Source organism: Mauremys mutica, chromosome 1 (genome assembly GCF_020497125.1).
Source record: "Mauremys mutica isolate MM-2020 ecotype Southern chromosome 1, ASM2049712v1, whole genome shotgun sequence".
In the NCBI taxonomy this organism is placed as follows: domain Eukaryota; kingdom Metazoa; phylum Chordata; order Testudines; family Geoemydidae; genus Mauremys; species Mauremys mutica.
Window position 1 is genome coordinate 370,325,916 of NC_059072.1, and position 20,445 is coordinate 370,346,360.

Consider the following 20,445-nt stretch of genomic DNA (forward strand, 5'->3'; position numbering starts at 1 on the left):
AACAGTTGGAGGGCAAGAAGCGACAGATAAACTGCAACTTGAGCATGAACGGAATCTAACAGATCTTCGGTTGCTGGAAAGGCAAAAAATAGCTGAATTGGAGAAGGAGGCCGATGAGAGAAAGAAGGAGGCCGATGAGAGAGAGAAAGAAGCTGATAAAAGAAAGAAGGAGGCTGATGAGAGAAAGAAGGAGGCTGATGAGAGAGAAGAGAGAGCTCGTAAGGGGCGTCTGGAGCTGCTGGCTGCTGAACGGGAGACTCACAGGATGCAACAGGAGACGGCCAAACTTCAGCTCCAAGTGGAAGAGCGGAGAAAGTCATCACCCCCTGATACTCCACTTCCCCACCGCCATGAGAAAAACTGGGAAAGGATGTGTCCCATTTACAGTGATACTGAGGATATAGAGGCGTTTCTATCTACCTTTGAACGACTCTGCAATCTGTACCAAATCCCAGAAGGTCAGCGAATGCCTGTCCTGCTGACCAGACTGACTGGAAAAGCCAGGGAGGTATTTAATGAATTGAGGGAACGGGAAGCCTTGGATTATGAGCGGTTTAAAGATTCTGTGTTAAGGCGGTTCAAAGTCACTCCTGAATCCTACAGAGTTAAATTTAGAGAGTTTAAAATGTCTAAGGATTGTACTTTTGTAGAATGTGCTCATAAACTGATGGGTTTTGTTAAAAAATGGGTTATGGGAGCAAAGGCACATGGGAGTTTTGACAAACTGCTGGATTTGATAACTTTAGAACAGTTCCTAGACATTGTGCCTGACCATGTGAGAGCAGCTGTGTGTGATAGGGACCCTGAGTCAGTCCTACGGGCGGCACAGATTGCGGATGCCCATACCCAAAACAGGGCTCGGGAAGGATGTAGACCCCTGGGGAAAACTAGTCACCATTCTCCCCAGCTCAAGAGGAGGGAAGGATTTAAAGGTAAACCTGGCCCTGACTCCTCTAAAGGGGGGATGGAGGGTAGGAACTCGCATCCCAGGATGGAACAGGTGACCTGCTATCACTGTGGCGTGCTGGGCCACATCAGACCCGATTGCCCGACCCTGAAGGGCAGCCCAAAGCCAGCAGTGCAGGCCAACTCCATTACCCTGAGCACTCAGGCTGAACCAAGCCACAACAGCGCCACCTTGAGTCCAGGTGCAAGCACAGCGATGGCTAATGCCAACCCCATTGTCTCCAGTGGCCTGGGGGGAGGGGATGAGCTCACCAGTTATGTCAGGACTGAGGCTTGGCAAGGGAGTGAGAGGTTTATTAAGGAAGCAAAGGTCAATGGTGTTGAATGCATGGGATGGCGAGACACGGGCTCTGATGTAACTATAGTCAAGGGACATCTGGTGAAGCCAGAGGACATGTTGCCAGGGGAGTATGTGACAATAGTGGCACTATCTGAGTACTCTGTGGACCTGCCAATGGCTAGGATCCACCTTGAGTGGGATGGCTTTCAAGGGGAGGTGAAGGCTGCTGTCCGGGATTTAATCCCGGCGGATGTTTTGATAGGAAATAACATACTGAGGGTGAATGACAAGTGAATGTGGTGACCAGGTCGCAGAAAGAGTTGGTGCCTGGGGCAGATACCTTGACTGAGGCCAGTGAAGGGGAAGGTGATAAAAGACATCCCGTGGCGTATCTAAGCAAGAAATTGTCCCCCACTGAGCAAAATTATGCTACCATTGAGAAGGAATGTTATGCCATTGTCTGGGCTGTCAAGCAGCTTAGGCCCTATTTGTACAACAAAAGTTTCACTGTGTTGAGTGATCATGCCCCTCTGGTCTGGCTGCACAAGGCCAAAGGTACCAACTCCAGATTGCTGCGCTGGAGTTTGGCCCTTCAAGAGTATGAAATGGATATAATCCACATAAGGGGGAAGGAAAATATCGTAGCTGATGCATTGTCCAGAGTGGGGAGCTCTTAGGATGCAGTCAGTGATGTTTTGTCATCCCTTCCTGCATCACTTTTGCGTTGGGGGTGTGACGTTATTGATATAAATGGGAACCATATAGAACATGGGTTGCAACCAAGGTCCTGTGGTGGCACCAAATCCTAAGTAAAGGGGGTCATATAAGGTGTCTAAGACCAGGTTCTGGGTTGCTGGTTATGATTATGCTGTCTGTATGTCTGTGTATCATTTTGTAGTTGAAGTTATAAGTATTGGCTCTGTACTGTCTGTAGTTTGTATTATGCTCTGCTTCTGGGAAAGATCCCAGACAAGCTGATGTTAGCCCTGCATAGCTGGCTTGATGGCCCATTAAAGGGCCATCAGCTACACAATTGACCCATGGAGAGAAGGCAGACACGCCTTGTGACTCAGCAAAGTATGCAGAAACTTGTCCATGTGACTGCAAACTCCATTTTATTTTTGCTGTAAGTTTCCACCGTGAGGACAAAGGGATTCTTACACCTGGAAAAGTCTATATAAGGCTGAGGCATCATCTCCATCTTGTCTTCAATCCTGCTTCTGACCTCTGGAGGGATTTTGCTACAAGCTGAAGCTCGGCACAAAGGACTGACTGACCCATCCCAGCGGGGGTGTATTCCAGAGACTCAATTTGAACCTGCAGTTTACTCCATCTCTGCTGCAAGCCTGAACTAAGAACTTTGCCATTACTGTATGTAATTGATTCCATTTAACCAATTCTACCTCTCATCTCTACCTTTTTCCCTTTATGAATAAACCTTTAGATTTTAGATTCTAAAGGATTGGCAACAGCGTGATTTGTGGGTAAGATCTGATGTGTATATTGGCCTGGGTCTGAGGCTTGGTCCTTTGGGATCGAGGGAACCTTTTTCTTTTATTGGGGTGTTGGTTTTCATAACCATTCATCCCCAGGACGAGTGCACTGGTGGTGATGCTGGGAGACTGGAGTGTCTAAGGAAATTGCTTGTGTGACTTGTGGTTAGCCAGTGGGGTGAGACCAAAGTCCTCTTTGTCTGGCTGGTTTGGTTGGCCTTAGAGGTGGAAAAACCCCAGCCTAGGGCTGTGACTGCCCTGTTTAAGCAATTGGTCGTGATTTGGCACTTTCAGTTGGGTCCCGCCAGAATCGCACCGTCACAGGCTCCGGGGGACGACGCTCCGGCTCTGCGGGGGCGAGAGGGGCCCGGCTCCGGGGGACGACGCTCCGGCTCTGCGGGGGCGAGAGGGGCTCGGCTCTGGGGGACGACGCTCCGGCTCTGCGGGGGCGAGAGGGGCTCGGCTCCGGGGGACGACGCTCGGGCTCTGCGGGGCGACAGGGGCTCGGCTCCGGGAGACGACGCTCCGGCTCTGCGGGGCGAGAGGGGCTCAGCTCCGGGGGACGACGCTCCGGCTCTGCGGGGGCGAGAGGGGCTCGGCTCCGGGGGACGACGCTCCGGCTCCGCGGGGGCGAGAGGGGCTCGGCTCCGGGGGACGATGCTCCGGCTCTGCGGGGGCGAGAGGGGCTCGGCTCCGGGGGACGACGCTCAGGCTCTGCGGCGGCGAGAGGGGCTCGGCTCTAGGGGACGATGCTCCGGCTCTGCGGGGGCGAGAGGGGCTCGGCTCCGGGGGACGACGCTCAGGCTCTGCGGGGCGAGATGGGCTCGGCTCCGGGGGACGATGCTCCGGCTCTGCGGGGCGAGAGGGGCTCGGCTCCGGGGGACGATGCTCCGGCTCCGCGGGGCGAGAGGGGCTCAGCTCCGGGGGACGACGCTCCGGCTCTGCGGCGGCGAGAGGGGCTCGGCTCCGGGGGACGACGCTCCGGCTCTGCGGCGGCGAGAGGGGCTCGGCTCCGGGGGACGATGCTCGGGCTCTGCGGGGGCGAGAGGGGCTCGGCTCTGCGGGACGACGCTCGGGCTCTGCGGGGGCGAGAGGGGCTCGGCTCCGGGGGACGACGCTCGGGCTCTGCGGGGCGAGAGGGGCTCGGCTCTGGGGGACGATGCTCGGGCTCTGCGGGGGCGAGAGGGGCTCGGCTCCGGGGGACGACGCTCCGGCTCTGCGGGGCGAGAGGGGCTCGGCTCCGGGGGACGATGCTCGGGCTCTGCGGGGGCGAGAGGGGCTCGGCTCCGGGGGACGATGCTCGGGCTCTGCGGGGGCGAGAGGGGCTCGGCTCCGGGGGACGACGCTCAGGCTCTGCGGGGGCGAGAGGGGCTCGGCTCCGGGGGACGACGCTCCGGCTCTGCGGGGCGAGAGGGGCTCGGCTCCGGGGGACGATGCTCCGGCTCCGCGGGGGCGAGAGGGGCTCGGCTCCGGGGGACGATGATCCGGCTCCGCGGGGGCGAGAGGGGCTCGGCTCCGGGGGACGATGCTCCGGCTCTGTGGGGGCGAGAGGGGCTCGGTTCCGGGGGACGATGCTCCGGCTCTGCGGGGCGAGAGGGGCTCGGCTCCGGGGGACGACGCTCCGGCTCTGCGGCGGCGAGAGGGGCTCGGCTCCGGGGGACGATGCTCGGGCTCTGCGGGGGCGAGAGGGGCTCGGCTCTGGGGGACGACGCTCGGGCTCTGCGGGGGCGAGAGGGGCTCGGCTCCGGGGGACGACGCTCGGGCTCTGCGGGGCGCGCGGGGCTCGGCTCTGGGGGACGATGCTCGGGCTCTGCGGGGGCGAGAGGGGCTCGGCTCCGGGGGACGACGCTCCGGCTCTGCGGGGCGAGAGGGGCTCGGCTCCGGGGGACGATGCTCGGGCTCTGTGGGGGCGAGAGGGGCTCGGCTCCGGGGGACGATGCTCGGGCTCTGCGGGGGCGAGAGGGGCTCGGCTCCGGGGGACGACGCTCAGGCTCTGCGGGGGCGAGAGGGGCTCAGCTCCGGGGGACGACGCTCCGGCTCTGCGGGGCGAGAGGGGCTCGGCTCCGGGGGACGATGCTCCGGCTCCGCGGGGGCGAGAGGGGCTCGGCTCCTGGGGACGATGATCCGGCTCCGCGGGGGCGAGAGGGGCTCAGCTCCGGGGGACGATGCTCCGGCTCTGTGGGGGCGAGAGGGGCTCGGTTCCGGGGGACGATGCTCCGGCTCTGCGGGGCGAGAGGGGCTCGGCTTCATGGGACGATGCTCCGGCTCTGCGGGGCGAGAGGGGCTCGGCTCCGGGGGACGATGCTCCGGCTCTGTGGGGCGAGAGGGGCTCGGCTCCGGGGGACGACGCTCAGGCTCTGCGGGGGCGAGAGGGGCTCGCCTCCGGGGGACGATGCTCGGGCTCTGCGGCGGCGAGAGGGGCTCGGCTCCGGGGGACGATGCTCTGGCTCTGCGCCGGCGAGAGGGGCTCGGCTCCAGGGGACGATGCTCCGGCTCTGCGGGGGGCGAGAGGGGCTCGGCTCCGGGGGACGACGCTCCGGCTCTGCGGGGGCGAGAGGGGCTCGGCTCCGGGGGACGATGCTCCGGCTCTGCAGGGGCGAGAGGGGCTTGGCTCCGGGGGACGACGCTCCGGCTCCGCGGGGGCGAGAGGGGCTCGGCTCCGGGGGACGACGCTCCGGCTCCGCGGGGGCGAGAGGGGCTCGGCTCCGGGGGACGACGCTCCGGCTCTGCGGGGGCGAGAGGGGCTCGGCTCCGGGGGACGATGCTCTGGCTCCGCGGGGCGAGAGGGGCTCGGCTCCGGGGGACGATGCTCCGGCTCCGCGGGGCGAGAGGGGCTCGGCTTCATGGGACGATGCTCCGGCTCTGCGGGGCGAGAGGGGCTCGGCTCCGGGGGACGATGCTCCGGCTCTGCGGGGCGAGAGGGGCTCGGCTCCGGGGGACGACGCTCAGGCTCTGCGGGGGCGAGAGGGGCTCGGCTCCAGGGGACAATGCTCCGGCTCTGCGGGGCGAGAGGGGCTTGGCTCCGGGGGACAACGCTCCGGCTCCGCGGGGGCGAGAGGGGCTCGGCTCCGGGGGACGATGCTCCGGCTCTGCGGGGGCGAGAGGGGCTCGGCTCCGGGGGACGATGCTCCGGCTCCGCGGGGCGAGAGGGGCTCGGCTCCGGGGGACGATGCTCCGGCTCCGCGGGGCGAGAGGGGCTCGGCTCCGGGGGACGACGCTCCGGCTCTGCTGGGGCGAGAGGGGCTCGGCTCTGGGGGATGACGCTCCGGCTCTGCGGGGCGAGAGGGGCTCGGCTCCGGGGGACGACGCTCCGGCTCTGCGGGGCGAGAGGGGCTCGGCTCCGGGGGACGACGCTCCGGCTCTGCGGGGCGAGAGGGGCTCGGCTCCGGGGGACGACGCTCCGGCTCTGCGGGGCGAGAGGGGCTCGGCTCCGGGGGACGACGCTCCGGCTCTGCGGGGCGAGAGGGGCTCAGCACCGGGGGACGATGCTCGGGCTCTGCGGGGGCGAGAGGGGCTCGGCTCCGGGGGACGATGCTCCGGCTCTGCGGGGCGAGAGGGGCTGAGCTCCAGGGGACGATGCTCAGGCTCTGTGGGGGGCGAGAGGGGCTCAGCTCCAGGGGACGACGCTCGGGCTCTGCGGGGGTGAGAGCGGCTCGGCTCTGGGGGACGATGCTCCGGCTCTGCGGGGCGAGAGGGGCTCGGCTCCGGCGGACGACGCTCGGGCTCTGCGGGGGCGAGAGGGGCTCGGCTCCGGGGGACGATGCTCCGACTCTGCGGCCGCAGGGCAGACTGGGTATGAGGAGCCGGGGAGGGAGGGAAGTGGGGCCCAGGATGCAGGGAGAGTCCTGCTGTCACTGCTGCTCTGCTCCGAGTCTCCCCAGGGCGGCGCGGCGTTTCCCCGCCCGAGGGGGCTGTGCAGGGAGCTGCCGGCCTGGGCGGGGGGCCTGGATCCCGGCTCGCGCGCTGACAGGGCAAGTGGCTGGGCAGCCCGAGCTGCCAGGGAGCTGCCGCTGCCCCCTCCTGCCCCCGGACCCAGCCCGCCGCACACCTCCCCCCCCTCAGCCCCACGCTGCCTGCCCTGGGCGGGGAGAGACAGAGCCCGGCTCCGAGTGCGGGATACTGCCCTGCCAGGGGACCCCTGCGGCTCAGGCACCTGGGGGTCAGTGTCCGTCCTCTCGGCTCTGCCTGCACGGGGCTGGGGAAGCAGCTGTCAGTGCCTGCCCCTCTCAGTCCTTGCACCCCCCATCCCGCTCGCAGCCCCTCCACTGGTACCTCCCCCCATCGCTCCTTCCCCTTGTACTCTCCCTTCCCCCGCACCTCTCCCCTTGTACCCTCCCCCAGCCCTCTCCTCCCGCACCTCCCCCTTCCCCTGCACCTCTTCTCCTGCAACCCTCAATACCCCACTCCTCCACGAGCCCATCACACCTGCTTCTCTGCCAGTGTAGAGCCCCCAAGCACCCCCACACAAGCTCCTCTGCCTGAACCCTCTTTACTAGACCCCCATCCTTTGCCGGGTACAAGGTTTGAGGGTTAATCCCTGTGCCTTCCATGTGCATTTGGAGCACTAAAGATGGGGTTGCGGGGGACGAGGGGGTGAGATTTATACTAAAGTGAAATAAAAATAGGAGAAACAGTTTGATCCCCACTGCAAGTATAAACGAGGATCGCTGTGGTGAACGAGGAGGTCAGGTTTGGGGATCCCAGGGCTGCAGCGACAGGGGGTGCCAGTGGAGGAGGGCACTGGTGTGGGGGGGAGATCAGGGCTGGGGTGGGGGGCAGCCAAAATTTTTTTTGCTTGGGGTGGCAAAAAACTAGAGCCGGCCCTGCTCAGATATGTGTCTTAATCACAGGATACAGGTTGTGTCAATGGTAATGAGAATAACAGGAACTTACCCAGCCTATAGAAGATTGGGGTCCCTTAAGTTTCCAGGGGACACAGACATAGGCGCCGACTTATATGGGGCTCTGGGGCTTTAGCCCCAGGAATAAATCCCAAGCAGGGGCTCTGCCCCACCAATGTTTTCTCCCCTGCTTGGAGCGCAGCCCCCGCCGCCGCCGCCACCGTCGCCACGGCTGGAGCTTCCCCCCTCCCCGCCCGGCAGGGGTGGCTCTAGGCACCAGCAAAACAAGCTGGTGCCTAGAGCTGGGGCCCCAGCTCATCCTGCCGCTGCGAGCCGAGGAGCGGCCCGTCCCCTGCAGCCGGGGCAGGGCCGTGCTACCGGCTCCGCTTGGGGGAGAGGACTGGCCCCTTACCGGTAGCGCGGCCCCGCCTGGCTGCAGAGGACGGGCCGCTCCTCCTCCGCTTGTTCGCGCCGGGTCCTACACAGCGCAGCAGCAGCAGCTTGGCTGGGGGGGGCGGGGCTAAGCTCCGCCCCGCTCAGAGCCGCGTGGTCAGGGGGCGGGGCTGGGAGCTCCGGGCCGAGCGGCTCCTCCCCTGACCACGCGGCTCTGAGCGGGGAAGAGCTCAGCCCCCTCCGGGAGCCATGCGGCTGCAGCGCTGTGCAGGGCCGCTTCTCGAGGCGCGCAGTGAGCGGGGGGGTAAGCAGCCGGGGCCGGGGGGTTGGCTAAGGGGCAGGGAGTCCCGGGGACACTCAGGGGGCAGGGAGGGGGCACAGGTTCTGTGGGGGGAGGGGCAGTCAGGGGCCAGGGAAGGGGGGTTGGATTGGGGGGGTCTCAGGGAGGTGGTTGTCAGGCACCCCCCGACCCCATTACCCCCCAGGCCCAGCCCTGACCCCCAGCTCCAAGCCCAGCCCCTCTGATCCGGACACCCCCCTGACTCCATCCCCCTCACAGCCCTGACCCCCAGCTCTAAGCCCAGCCCCTAGGACCTGGGCACCCCCACAGCCCCATCCCCCTCACAGCCCTGACCCCCAGCTCCGAGCCCAGCCCCTCTGAGATGGGCACCCCCCCCAAACCCATCCTCCCCACCCAGCCCTGTCCCCCAGCTCCAAGCCCAGCCACTCTGAGGTGGGCACCCCCCCAAACCCATCCTCCCCACCCAGCCCTGACCCCCAGCTCCAAGCCCAGCCCCTCGGACCTGGGCACACCCCCGGCCCCATCCCCCTCACAGCCCTGACCCCCAGCTCTGAGCCCAGCCCATCTGATCCGGACACCCCCCTGTACCCATTCCCCCCACAGCCCTGACCCCAGCTCCGAGCCCAGCCCCTCTGATCCGGACACCCCCTGTACCCATTCCTCCCACAGCCCTGACCCCCAGCTCCGAGCCCAGCCCCTCTGATCCGGACACCCCCTGTACCCATTCCCCCCACAGCCCTGACCCCCAGCTCCGAGCCCAGCCCCTCTGATCCCGACACCCCCCTGACCCCATTCCCCCCACAGCCCTGACCCCCAGCTCCGAGCCCAGCCCCTCTGATCCAGACACCCCCCTGTACCCATTCCCCCCACAGCCCTGACCCGAGCTCCGAGGCGAGCCCCTCTGAGCCAGACAACCTCCGACCCCATCTCCCCACAGTCCTGAGCCCAGCCCCTGTGAGCCAGGCACCCCCCAGAGCCCAGCTCCCCACCCAGCCCTGGGCAACAGCAGCACCACCTCCAGGCAGTGACAGCCCATTGGCACCAACCATCACCCAGCAACAGCCCATTATGTAATTGCAAATGTAGACAGACCAGTAAAGCATTTAATGTTTTTAAATAATGTATTTGGTGTATTTTCAAATTATTACAAATTAATTTTCACTAGTTATTTTTTACATTTCCAAATACATGTTACTATAGTATTGCAACTTTTTTTTATGGAAGGGGCCCCCAAAATTGCTTTGCCCTGAATCCTCTGGGCGGCTCTACCCAGTGTGTGTGAGGAGCCGGGGAGGGAGGGAAACGGGGTCCCCTGGAGCCGAGCCCGGGCTGCGATGGCGGCGAGGGGCTCCTGGAGTGTGTGAGGAGGTGAGCAGCCGGCTGGGTTCGTCGGTGCTGAGCAGGTAGCCCCGCAGCCGGAGATCCTTGCCTTCCCTCCTGCCGGGGCTGGGCCAGGGCACCGTGAGGCTGAAGAGCAGCAGGTCCAGGGGGCTCTCCAGGTCCTCGGCTGCCAGCAGCCAGACAGTAAAACAGAAGGTTTATTAGATGACAGGAACACAGTCTAAAACAGAGCTTGTAGGTACAGAAAACAGGACCCCTCAGTCAGGTCCATCTTGGGGGGTGGGGAGCCCAGACCCAAGTTCTGGGCCTCTCCCGATTTCCCCAGCCAGCTCCAAACTGACACTCCCTCATCTGGCCTTTGTGTCTCTTCCGGACAAGGAGGCCACCTGATCTCTTTGTCCCCAACACCGTCAGTTGGCACTTTGCAGGGGAAACTGAGGCACCCACACAGTATTCAGAGAAAACATTAAGAACATTCCCACTTTGTCACAACAGGTGCAACAAAATTTAATACTGTATATTAAAGCAGGCAAGTGCTGCTTCTGACTTTCCACTTTTAATTGACCCTTGTAATCTTGTAGTGCTGACGCATTGTAGCTTCATTTTATATCAGCTTACAGGGTGAGAGCGGCGGGGGGGGGGGACACCACCATTTTGGGCCCCACCAAAAATTATACGAACCTGCCGCCTATGGACACAGACCAATAAGAGAAAAGAGGGTGGACACTTTTAGGGACATGCACAGAATGTAGGTTTAGACAGAATCCCAGTATAAAAAGGGGATGCCCAGAGTGGGAAATTCAGCCCCTATGGGAGACTCCAGCAGGAACCACCCGTCTACTGATGATCGAGCTCCGAGAGACCCATCAGACCCTAACACTATTGTTAAGGATGGGAATAGAACTACATTTGTAACTGGTGCAGAGGTGTGTATAGAATTGCTATAGGCTTGGGTAATTGTAACGTTAATAAAACTTACCAAGTAGCCTAGGCCTTGTATGGATGAATGTATGTGTGGTCACTACCTTTGGTCTTTACGTGTTCCTAGAGACTCTAAATTTGAAGCAAGCAGCAGAGGTGACTTTCACTCTGTTAAGATTGAAACTGTAGCCACCAGAGCCAAAGCCACGGTGGTGTAACACCACATTACAAAATTTACTTTAAATAAAATAAAAGGCTACAAAATCAATGTTCCGTCTTGTAACACAAATAAGGATATAACACAGTAAAGCAGTGCTCTGGCGGGGGCTGCGCACTCCGGCGGATCAAAGCAAGTTCGATATAATGCGGTTTCACCTATAACGCGGTAAGATGTTTTGGCTCCTGTCATAAGTCTCACCCCCACTCTGAACTTTAGGGTACAGATGTGGGGACCGGCATGAACACCTCTAAGCTTAACTACCAGCTTATATCTGGTCTCACTGCCACCATCCAGATGTCTGAGTTATCTGGAAAACTCTATCTTCCCCCCCAAAACCATCCCCTCCCTGGGTAGCCTTGAGAGACTCCTCCACCAATCCTTGGTGAATCCAGATCCAATCCCCTTGGATCTAAAAACAGGGGGGGAAATCAATCACGTTCTTAAAACCTAAAAAACTTTTAATTAAAGAAAAGAAAGGTAAAAGAAAAAAACCTCTGGGAGACAGCATACAAGCTGATCTCACAGACAACAGATTTAACACAGGATGTTCCCCTGGGCAAAACCCTTAGTACACAGAAGAATACCCAAATTTGATTACTCCTCTAATTGCACAAAGACAAGTTACAAAAGAAAATAAACATAAACCTATTTATTCTTTTCTAAAACTTACTACTCTGATAAGAGGCTGGTTCCTTGATCTTTTTCACTCCGGATGAAACTGAAACTGACTCTAAACAAAGGAAACTTCCCTCCTTCCTTTTGAAACATCTGTCTCCCCATTAGTTCCTCTGGTCAGGTGTCAGCTAGGCTAGGTGAACTTCTTAACCCTTTACAGGTAAAAGAGGCATTAACCCTTAACTATCTGTTTATGACAGCTCCCGAGGACAGCGGTCTATCGGGGTAGAGGTGTATATATAAAGTTACCATCAGGCTAATTACTCCAGCCAGGACAGGTTAGAACTCACTCACTACTCAAAGAATTCAATTTAAGTGTAAGAGAGAAATAAAATTCGGAAATGCACAGACCAGTCAAAACCCTAAAATAACAGCACATGGAAAGAATAAAATTACAGAGCGTACATGTGCACTGCAGGAAAGTAAGAACATGGCCAAAAACTCTAAAGGGAGGCTAAGAAAAACCACAATTAAACTATTCAATATCAGAGTAGGTTAAGAAAAGAGCCTTTAAAGCTACTAAAAACTAGGTTTAAAAAGGAAATTTACTAAGGCAGAGCCTGTTTAGTAAGCACGTGGCCAAAAACCATCAAGGCAGGCTAAGAAAAACACATTTAAGCTATTCAGTATCAGGGTGGCTAAGAAAATCATTAAAAACCAGGCTTAAAAATATGTGCTTAAAATAACGGCTATTGAAAATACTGTACATTTTTTCTAGGGGTTGTGCATGAACACGGGTATTGGGGGACTATGTTTGTTGTAGTTAGTAAAAAAAGAAGCTGTCTTTGCCCCGAAGGTTTTACTGTAAAAAAGTTTTGCTGGCCCTTGTTAAAATGTTGGGAGCTGTACTACCGCCATGTGGCATACGCGGAATAGCACTTTCGTTTTTTACATTGTATTTAGTGTTATGGGGAGGGTTATGTAAAACAAATATATCGAGGGGACATGTTTGTGGCTGTTAGTAAAAAGAACATACAGGTTTTTCTGGGGGGGTGAATTAACACTGGTGCTGGGGACTGTGTTTGTTGGTGTTAGTAAAAAAAAGAAAGAAAGTTTTGCCGGCCGTTGTTAAGAATTGTGGAGCTGCACTGCAGCCATGTGGTATAAACGGGAATAGCGCTTTCGTTTTTTACATTTTGTTTCTGTGTATTGGCAAACTTCTCAAGTGTTATCCCTCAAGAAGAAATGTTGAAGGGGACCAAGAAATTTCCCTCTGACTCAGCTACAGTTGGAAGCAAGTGCATTAGGCCCCCTGATGTTGAACAGCCCTGCACATCCAACTCCCTCGTTGCACAGAGCCAGCCAGCCTTAAAAAGGGCCAAAAAATCTACCTCTGAACAGCAACAGTTGGAAGCAAGGGGATCAGAGCCCCCGATTTTGAACCGCCCTGCACTACCAGGGCCAAGAAATGCCAGGGACACTGGGAAGCGATCCAAAGGGGTCAAAACCCCTAGTTCTCAACAAGCCCAAGCCTGCCCAGCCCAGAAGGAACCAGCTTGTAGCAGCAACCGTGTCCGGGGGTGGGTTTGAGCAGGGTGAAGGGGTCAGCCCCCCTGATTTGGGGCAAAGCAGAACCTCTGCTACAAATAACAACCTCCCCGTAGGTCTTGCTGCCTCAGCTGTTGTTTGTAACGAGCTGTGTAGTGTTTGTACATCTCTTAAGCATTTAATAGATACAAAGTTTTCGAAGCTAATTCTTCAGGTGTTTCAAAAGCAAACTGCTCCAGAAGGAAGGGTGGTTTTAGACCAAAAGATAACAGAGACCCGGGCCCTGCTTGAAAAGGTGGAAAGCGTGTTGAAGGGGGAAGGGAGGGGATGACTAAACATGAAACCTAAAAACGTAAAGAGGGGATGGGGGAAAAATAGACAAAATCTATAAAAGTGAGGAGGCTTTTGGCCAAAAAACTTTAAAAAGCCAGAGCTATTTTACGAAAACAACCCCCCAACCAAGAAAGGGAAATAGCCATAGACCCCTCAGCCCCCTCTTCTGAAGGTCCAGATTCTCCCGCTCCTAACACACATCCTCATGTGGATTTGGAACGTGTGAGACACTGGATAAGACCCAAAGAGAGTTTAATGCTTATGAATATTTTCAAGAATTTTGTTTTGATAATTGGGACAGAGTAATGGGGTTCACTGAGGCCATGGCGGCCGTTGACACCGCTATTCAAAATTTGCTAGATGATATTAATAACGAGGTGGGCCCGGAAGGTTTTGTACAGCTACGCTTAGATGCTTCGGGGCTAAATCACCCGCTCTTTTCTCTACAGAGGCCTTGGGAAGATTTAAACACCGTAGATTTTTTAAATAACATCATCACAGTGTTGCAAAGGTGGCATTGGGTCTGTAAGACCCTTAAAGACCATCATGTACAGTAAAATCATCGGAAAAAAAGAAAACATTTAATTGATTTAAATAATTAGGGTAACAATCTTTGTTTTTCCAGTAGCATCTCTTATCAGATGAAAAACTTACAGCTGCCCAGCTGTTAGAGGGGGCCAGACATCTCCATCAGGCGTTGCGGCTTTCGGACCAAACAATGATTAGCTTTACAGACGTGAGCTCTTTTGAAGAGCGCTTAGGCTATCACCGTCATGTATCATGAAAATGGGAATTGGCGCTTTTTTACAACGGATGGTGTACACCGTCTCCAAACTCGTTTTGTTCTGTTACGTGACAAACATTATTATGGCATCCAAAATATTAAAGCCTTTATAGGAGCACCATATTTGTGCAACTACTGTTATGCCACATACAGCCACAAACACCAGCACACCTGTAAAAACCACTGCCATACGTGTAATAGCGCTGAGTGCCTTGAAGTGGTCAATTTTAAAAAGAGATGCCCCAGCTGTAAGCTATTTTGCAGGTCCACGGCCTGTTTAGAAAGGCACAACGCTCTGGCAAAAGATGGTAAAGTTGATTGTAAAAACAAACAGAAGTCTTTGCGATAAGTGTGGCTTCTATGAAGTTAAAAATCACAGGTGTAAAAATAAAAAGTGTCCCCAGTGTTATCAGAAAACTGACAACATAAAGGGTCAATATCTGGTCTCCAGAAGAGGGGAAGGCTTATGTGTTTTATGATTTTGAATGTATGCAAGAAACGGGGGTACACGTGCCAAATTATGTTTATGCCTGGCATTTAGATAAAGAAACTAGCTGGGAATTTAATGGGGAAGAATGTGTTAGTGAATTTGTTCGAACCTTTGTAGACAAGCGCTTTAATGGATACACTTTTATCACTCATAACACTAAAGGTTACGATTGTTATTTTACCCTTAAACAGTTGATTAAAGAAAAAATGTCTGTTAACCCCGTAACGCAAGGTGGAAAACTTATGTGCGTAATAGTGGTGGACTTAGACATCAGATTTATAGATTCTTTAAATTTTCTTCCCATGAAACTCAGCAAGTTACCCAAAGCGCTGGGGTTTAAGGAAGTCAAAGGGTACTTTCCGTACTTTTTTAATACCTTTGAAAATGAGAAATCGGTGGGGCCTATGCCCAGGACAGAGTACTTTGGAGTTGAATACATGATGCCTGAATTAAAAAAGGAATTTCTGAACTGGTGCCAACATAATCACCAAAACGAATTCGATCTCCAGAAAGAACTGTGCTATTATTGTCAAAAAGATGTTGAAATTTTGTGAGAGGCTTGCGACCAGTTCAGAAATGAAGTCATAAATATGACAGAGAAGCAGATTGTTAAAAACCCAGGACAGGATGACAAGGAGGTGGTCACTAAATGTATAGACCCCTTTCAGTACTTTACATTAGCCTCGGTTTGCATGGCCATGTACCCGTTTAATTTTTTAAAACAGCAAACCATAGCCCTTTGTAGAACTGATGTGAATGAAATTGTTTTTAGTTATTCACTGTATCATTGTAACTCCTGTTCACCATTTCATTACACTTGCCATTTTGCCTACATTGTAACTTCTGTGCACTATTGTAATTCAAACCCCATTTTAAAATGCTTACTCCATTTTGTGGAAGGCTTGTTGCTGCAGCCCTGCTGTAATTTCATTAGTTTAGTTTAGATGTGTGAATGAGGTATGTATGGGTGATAGAATCAACCTCGAGCGCCAGCCTGTCCTGATGAGATAAAGTTCAAATACCAATGGCTGAAGAAGCAGACATTGTGATCACCTAGTCTGACTGCCTGTATAGCATGGGCCAGAGACCTCCCCTGAAATAACTCCTAGAGCAGAGCTAATGGAACAACCTCCTGCCTTGACTTAACAATTGTCAGTGATGGAGAATCAACCACAGCCCTTGATAAATTGTTCCCATGGTTAATTACCCTCATTCTTAAACAAAAAAAATTACACCTTAGTTCCTTTCTGAATGTGTCTAGCTTCATCTTCCAGCCATTGGATCACGTTATAAATTTCTCTGTTAGACTGAAGAGCCCATTGTTAAATGTTTGTTCTTTATGTAGGTACTTACAGACTTTGGTCAAGTCACCCATTAACAATAACACCCCTTTCTGTTAAACTAAATAGAATGAGCTTCTCCAGTCTATCACTCTAAAGCAGGTTTTCTAATCCTTTCATCATTTTCTTGGTTGTTCTCTGTCCCCCCTCCAATTTATCCACATCTTCCTCCAACTGTAGGCAATAGAACAGGACACAATATTCCAGCAGTGCTCCCAGCTGTGCCAAATACCCATGGAAAATATCATCTCTGCTCCTACTCGAGATTCCCCTGGTTATACCTCCTGGATTACACTGGGTTTTTCAGCCATAGCACACCACTGACCCCAAGTCTTCTTCAGAGTCACTGCTTCCCAGGACTGGGTCTCCCATCCGGCAAGGATGGCCTGCATCCCTTGTTCCCAGCTGTAACCTTTGCATTGAGCCATATTAAAACATATATTGTTGAGGCACAGAGGAATTAAGTGAGTTGCCCAAGGTCACAGAAGAAGTCTGTGGAAGAGCCTGGAACTGAAGCCAGTTCTTTTGAGTCCCAGGACAGCATTTTAAGCCCTGAACCATCCTTCCTCCCTGGGGCTAGTGACAGGTGGGAGCAGCTGGCAGCTCAGTATGCTGAGATTACCAGGAACCCCAGGAATTAAACTCCTGTGAGATCACTAAACAGGAGCCCAAGAACAATTCCTTTTCCAGATGATAATGCTGTGTCATGCTTTCTCCTGAATCTATGGAGGGGCAAATCCATCATCCAGGGTGCAGAGCAGGGTCAGAATTGGCAAGCAACTCCACATGAGCTCCCGGTGTGATGCAAAATGGGCTAATGTGACCCATAGGGACATAGGCCTGGAGGCGACCTAGGTCAATGAGTCCAGTCCTCTTCTATGGCACGTGACCCTCGCATATTGTTGGGTGCATAAACCTTTGTAAGCAGGGTCTAAATGAACCCCCCTGACAGCTAGCTGGGAGTGGGGGAGACCTCAGGAGCAAACGGTATTTACATGAACACACCTAGTCTGCCTAGATACTCAGCAGATAGTGGTGTTGCTCAAAGTGATCTACTGTGGCTGGTGCTGGGCTACAAATCACCGTTGTACTGAATGCCGGGGTAGTGCAATGTTGTTATCAATGTTATTGTCTTTATTGTATGAACAAAGGTGAGGAGAACTGTGCTTAACCTCTCCCAAATGAGGGAGTCAGAAGTACATTAGGGGTCAGAAGTACCCCACATACTGTTTGCAATGGGTTTGTGCTATGAACTCTCTGTTCAGTGAACAGCTGTATGGTACTCTCCCCTGCTAACTGAGCAGAAGCCATTTGTAATACTTACATTCAGGGTCATGCACACAATAACTCTACAATACCCGTGCAAGACTTTCCAAAAAGTCCTGAGAGAACAGAACCGCTGGTCTGTGTTTCAGCAAAGAGTAGAGCTAAGGTGCAGGAAAGAGCAGTGTAATAGTTTTTTATGTAATTTACCTCCATCACCTGTTAAAAAAGCATGGCTGAAGTAACTAGCACACTCAACTGGATATTAGTGCAAACCTAGTGTTTGCACTATTCACCCATTTGCGATGACAACCCCTCCCTCATCCAGCTGAAGTAACTGTCCATGTTAGCGTGTAACTTACCAGATAACTACAATCCCTTGCATGGGGAGCAGATGCGGGTCCTGTGAGGATGAAGGGGAACCTGTAGGATGATCAAACTCTCTGGATTCAGTCAACATAGGCTGGGCAAAGCACTTCAGCTTCTCTTGGAGGGATTCTTGGGGGTCAGAGTGTATCACTGGGAGCATTTGGTAAGGGAAAGTTAATAGATCCCGGTTCTGGTCAAATTTACACACGTAAATCTGGAGTGATGCCGTTATTGAATTCAGAAACAGACCCTGAAAATGTATCCCATGTGCTGCAAAGAGGCAGCGGCACAATTTGAACTCACAGGAGCAGAGAAAATAAAAACATAATGTATATAATGAGGCAATGAAACACGTTTATGAATAACTTAAATGCAGGACAGATAAACACAATGACCATTTTCACCATGCACTTGCCATATGTGTACACACATGTCATGATACAATGGGCCACACTTTGAAGTTGAGGGCCAGAAAGGGTGTCTGTGTGAATGTCATTATTGCAAACTCACACAGTGCTCAAGTAGGCTGTGGAACTCTGATCCACAAGATATCAGTGGGGCCAAGGGATTAGCAGGATTCAAAGAGGGACTGGATTTACACCACAAAATATGTCTAACTAGTGGGTGCCTGGCAGAAACTTTCCCTTGAAGCAGTCAATCTCATGGCTCCCTATTGCAGGGATTCTTACATCTTCCCCTGACGCATGTGTAACTGGTTACTGGGCTAGAAGGACTGCAGGTCTGATCCAGTCTGGCAGTGCCTGTCTTCCTATTGGCATATCCTATTGGGGTGTAAATCCAAATCTATGTTTTTTCTGATCTTCCTTGAGCTTCTGGGAATCCGAGATTTGCACTCAGAGCAGAAAGATGTCTCGTTAAATATCATCTACCTTCCTGTTCTTTTTCCTTTCAGGAAGGAAAGTTCAAATCTTCTCAGACCTGCCCAGTACGGTATGTCAGCTGTCAATGACAACAAATTCACACCTGCAGTGTTCCTTCTCACTGGGATACCTGGGCAGGAAGACATCCATCTCTGGGTCTCTGTCCTCTTCTGCTTCATGTATGTTATTTCAATAGTAGGAAATTCAGTTATTCTGTTCATTATAAAAACAGATCCAATCCTCCATGAGCCCATGTACATTTTCCTTTCCATGTTGGCCGTCACAGATCTTGGCTTATTGATAGCCACCATACCGATGATATTGGGCCTATTCTTGTTTAACTCTAGAAAGATCAGCCTTGATGCTTGTTTTGCTCAGCTGTTCTTCATCCACTCTCTGCAATTCATTGAATCCTCTGTGCTCTTGTTGATGGCATTTGACCCCTTCATCGCAATCTGTAACTCGCTGAGATATGCCTCCATCTTAACCCTGCCGAGAATAGCCAAGATGGGACTGGTGTTTGTGCTAAGAGCAGTGGCAGTAATATTTCCACTCCCCTTTCTCCTGAAACGGTTCCGATTCTTTCGAGCCAATGTCTTCTCCCATTCCTACTGCCTGCACCAGGACGTCATAAAGCTGGTTTGTTCGGACATCACAGTCAACAACGTCTATGGCTTGTTTATTACAGTCATAACAGTGGGGTTGGACTCGCTGCTCATTTTCCTCTCTTATGTGATGATCCTCAAAGCAGTGCTGAGCATCACGTCCCCCACAAAATGCCTTAGGGCCCTGAACACCTGCGTCTCCCACCTCTGCGCCGTCCTGCTCTTCTACATGCCAGAGTTCAGCCTGACTGTCATACAGAGATTCTGGAAGAGCTCTTCTCCCTTGCTTCAAATTATCCTGGGCTACATCTACCTGCTGGTTCCCCCTTTAATGAATCCAATCGTGTACAGCATGAAAAGCAACCATCTTCGAGCAAGGATAATCAGGGTGTTTGTCAAGTAAAGAGTCAGTTCATCATCCAGCTCCAGAGCTGGTGACACAGGTCATGGCCACCAATTCCATCTTGGACCCTTATATACGAGGAAACAAGAGCTACTGATCTCCACTCTGTAGAGAGAGGCTCATACAGGGTCTAAGACCTGAAGCTTAGAGGGGCCATCCCCACCCGCAGTTGAGGGAGGACAGCACTCCGGGGAAAGGAGACCAAGCCAGGCAGCAGCATTTACAAAGTCACTCTGTTCGTGGAGAGCCAGGGGATCGGTGGGATGTTGGCCCCTAAAGAGCCGTATCGGTGGCTGCTCTAACCTCAGAATTCCTATGAGAAGAGATGTGGCTGTTGTTTCCCATTACACCTGGCCTGTCACTGTCCCATCCCTGGTTAATCACCCACGGGCCATGCTAATCTCCTTCTCCATGGGTTGTTGGCTTTTATTCACACATGTAGCCAAAACATCTGTAAGGACGAGACTTCGGCCATGCATCTTCCAAGGAAGGATTGCTTCTGAGGTAAAATAACAAATCCAGTGAGCTAGTCACACCATCAGTCTCATTGAAGCCCCAGACTCCGCTTTCATCTTGGAATCTGGGGTTAAACGTCATAACCCAAGGAGAGTCTCTTATCATCAGTCTCTGTGTCCCAGGACAACAAGCCATTGTTCTCAGCCACTTGGGCCTATGCTTACAAGGCCTGCTGGTTGCCAGGAAGATGGTGGAATTAGTGGGCCCCTTCTGTTAATGGGCACGCTGGCAGGGTGGGATTCAGTAGTATGGAAACCGGAAATAGTATAAGGGACCTACCGTCAATCAAACCCTAACCCCTCCCCTTGGCCACTTAAACCCTGCCCCTTGACCCCTTAAGCCCCGACCACCTGTCACTGGAAGTCGCACCCATGGGGAATAGTACTTCCGGGGTCAAGGAGAACACACGACCGGAAGCAAAGTGTGTCATGTGACCCCTCTAAGAACTCCTCCCACTGCCCTCTACCAATCAGGAGGGGTTTCTCCCCCGTAGACCCACCCTGAGAGGAGATTTGCCCGATCAGGGGTGTTCCGGGGCATGG

The 20,445-nt window shown here is 54.0% G+C and overlaps 1 protein-coding gene across 1 annotated transcript; it reads left to right on the forward strand.

The window, feature by feature from the left end:
- Positions 1 to 18,451: 18,451 nt before the first annotated feature.
- On the forward strand, positions 18,452 to 19,387 carry LOC123354055 (olfactory receptor 51G2-like). Its single transcript, XM_044995682.1, has one exon. The coding sequence runs from the start codon at positions 18,452 to 18,454 to the stop codon at positions 19,385 to 19,387; it is 936 nt and encodes a 311-aa protein (XP_044851617.1).
- The last annotated feature ends 1,058 nt before the right edge of the window (positions 19,388 to 20,445 follow it).